Source organism: Zea mays, chromosome 9 (genome assembly GCF_902167145.1).
Source record: "Zea mays cultivar B73 chromosome 9, Zm-B73-REFERENCE-NAM-5.0, whole genome shotgun sequence".
NCBI lineage: Eukaryota > Viridiplantae > Streptophyta > Magnoliopsida > Poales > Poaceae > Zea > Zea mays.
The window spans coordinates 15,726,277-15,729,122 of record NC_050104.1 but is presented as its reverse complement, the minus strand read 5'-3'; the positions used below and the strand labels follow the sequence as shown (position 1 = coordinate 15,729,122).

General features: G+C 46.9%; 1 protein-coding gene across 2 annotated transcripts; it reads right to left on the bottom strand.

The window, feature by feature from the left end:
- Positions 1 to 430: 430 nt before the first annotated feature.
- On the bottom strand, positions 431 to 2,512 carry LOC100276229 (uncharacterized). 2 transcript variants are annotated; one of them, XM_008660152.2, is made up of 4 exons: positions 2,325 to 2,512; positions 1,888 to 1,958; positions 1,258 to 1,746; positions 431 to 1,175 (listed from the first exon to the last, which is right to left on the bottom strand). In XM_008660152.2, exons 1-4 carry the CDS (start codon positions 2,382 to 2,384, stop codon positions 797 to 799), a joined length of 999 nt encoding a protein of 332 aa, XP_008658374.1. In that variant the 5' UTR covers positions 2,385 to 2,512; the 3' UTR covers positions 431 to 796. The 2 variants fall into 2 exon arrangements, with proteins under 2 accessions (XP_008658374.1, NP_001170742.1); NM_001177271.1 differs by having other exon boundaries at positions 505 to 1,163; positions 2,325 to 2,489.
- Positions 2,513 to 2,846: the final 334 nt, after the last annotated feature.

The window sequence follows — 2,846 nt, the reverse complement described above, 5'->3', positions numbered from 1 at the left end:
AAGCTGCGATCAATTTTGGATTAAACAATTAGAATATAATCATAAAGTTGAAGACATGTAATAAAAATCCTAAATGGCTTTCAAAGTAGTGTAAGAACACCCATATCTACAAACATAAACTAGTATATACTTAATTTTCTAAGATTATAGTCCTCGCAGAGCACAGATTGATACACTACTACCTATTTATTTATCTGTACGATCCGTAACCAAGGCGTATAACGAACTGGGTTTGTTTTGCATATTTGATGGACCACGTTCATATTTAAGTTAGCATGGCCAAACTTGCGTAAGCAAATTCGGAGGGCTTTCGTTTTCCTCAATATTATAGGCTTTACCCCCGTTGAACTCCAGGGAGAGGGATTAAAATTTAAAGCAACTTGTATTGTTAGGCACACCAAACGTACGAATTATTAGAAAACCTGCCAACTAGAAAAACTTTTTGAAGGAGGTTCCCAACTGGTGCAATAGAGTTTTTTTACAAGAATTTTAGATTAAAGGATGAATGCAAACTCAATGACAAGACGACTTTACAGCATAAAGATTTTAAAGTTTTAAGGCGATGTTTTAGACCACAGTTTATGAAGCTGACTGGCGTTGCCTTTTCCAAGTTGAAGGGACAAGAGAAAGCAGGTAGCCTATTACATAAAGCAAACCAGGTACCGGTAGCGTGTCACTCCATCACCATGAACATTCTCACAGAAGATCGAAGAACAGTAGCTCACCATTTCCAACCCCAGGAAACGCAGAACACACCTTCCATCTCATCTGTTTTGCAGTGTAGACCGGCTAGCGGCTAGCCGAACTTGTTCTCGATGTCCGTGTCTTGGAGCTCGCCTTCCCGGTGCAACATCTTCTCCATGACGACGAGCAGCATGGGCCACTCACAGTACAGGATCTCCTCGACGTCGTCGTCGTGGCCGTACTCGTGCAAGTGGCTTCTCACGTTTCTGTTGAGCCGCAGGAGATCGAGTGTAGTCTTCCTGTACTCCTTTGTATTCTGGACATTCACAATCCACTGGTTGATCTTGGCATTCGCCGTCGCGGTGTCCAGCCAGTCGTCCTGGTAGGGGAGGCAGGAGAGTATCCTGTTCATCTTCGCTCGGTTTCTTTTGCCGAGGTACTTGACGATCCTGTCGTATAGCATCAGGAAGGCCTCGGTGCTGTGACCACAACTAACCCAAATGAGCCTGCAGCAGCAGCAGCAACAACAACAACATGAAGAAGACAATGAAACTGAGTTAAAAAAAAAGGTACCGGTTTTTCAGAGGCAGCAGAGCAGCATGGTTTACAACCAAGAACTCATCCTTGTTTGTAAGGTTGTCCTCCGTCAAGAGCGAGAGAAAATCTATGTAATCCGGAGGCAGTTTGCTGGTATCCCCACCAGAGATACTGATCAGCTGCTGGAGCACCCTGGACAGGTTCCTGTAGTCCTCCCTCACGCGCTCGACGCTGAAGCCTTTGTCGGTGAACCTCGCCCCCCTTAGCTTGGCGTTCCCAGCGCTCCCGACCCAGACGTTGGACGCCTGCAGAGGAGCGGCGAGGCACTTGCAGACGGAGTGGTGGTTCCTCAGGATCAACGCGAGCTTCCTGATCATCCTCGTGGCTTCGTCCGATAGCCGCCAGAACGTCCTCGCTGTCCCTACCACCGGCACCTGGATCAGCATCGCGTTGTGCTGCACGTAGCTCGCCGCGTCGCGCAGCTCCTCGGCGGACGACTCGTCGATTTCGTCGTTCCCGGTGCGGCTACGAACAGGTAGACAGAGAAGTGAGTCTGTGGCCACGGGGACAGTAGAGCCGAATCGACGGAGCGGCGAGATGTTTCGCGGTTCATCAATGGGTTTGTTCTCTGACGAAGAAACAGTACAGAGAGCAGCAGCATCTCACTTGCTTTGGTACTGAGAAGCCACCGCTCTCTTGACGAACACCCCACTGCTCCTCAGGTGTTCGCCAGCATCCTGCCAAAAACACTCGATCACTCAGACTGGAAACAACAGATTGGTCCAGCAGGATCCTCGTCCTCGTCTCATCAGTTTATTGTTGAGAAAGATCGAACAATCTCCTGTCTTTTTAGGGGAAAAAAAAGAAGACGAATCTCTTGCCATGGGAAGACACATGGAATTCACTACTGTAACTTAAATGTCATTATTGTTTTGTTCCCTAGCAAAAAGAGGGAAGACGCTTGGAATTAAAACCTCCAGGAGCTGCAGCCGGCAGCGTATGAACAAGCACGTACACCGTAGGGACACAAGAGGGGCAAAGACAGAAAGAACATTGTTCTATGTTGCTGGCAGTTTTTTGTCAGTAACGACGTGGATCCGAACCTGCATCAGATCGGCGACGTCGGCGCGGAGGCCACCACGGAAGCCGAAGGTGTTGCCCATGGAGGATCACTTCGTTGTAGCTGCTCCCGCTATGGCTTCACTTGTTCAGCGAGCTCGAAGCTAGCTGCGAGAGATGAGAAAGAGTAAAGTGCGAGGTGCAAGTAGTGGGACTGGAGAATTAAAAAAAAACTAAGAAGACTAGACTCACACCTTCAATCAGGGCGACTGTACTGTTCATGAGGCTGGAGCCAACGCCCCCAACCGCTCTCGTTGTTGCCACTCTCTGACTCCACTCTCGTCATTGTTGCTCTAGAACACGAGCGCTATTGTCTTAGACTATAACCACATCAACTTTTCTATTTTATAATTAAGTAATTCACATAGATTTATTTCAACGCTCAGAAATCACATAGCATAATATTTTTTATTAAATTAAAAATTATAGATTGCACAATAATTAAAATAAAAATACATGGCAATTTAAAAGTTCATATAAATTTATCAGAGCTCTCACTAGTCCAC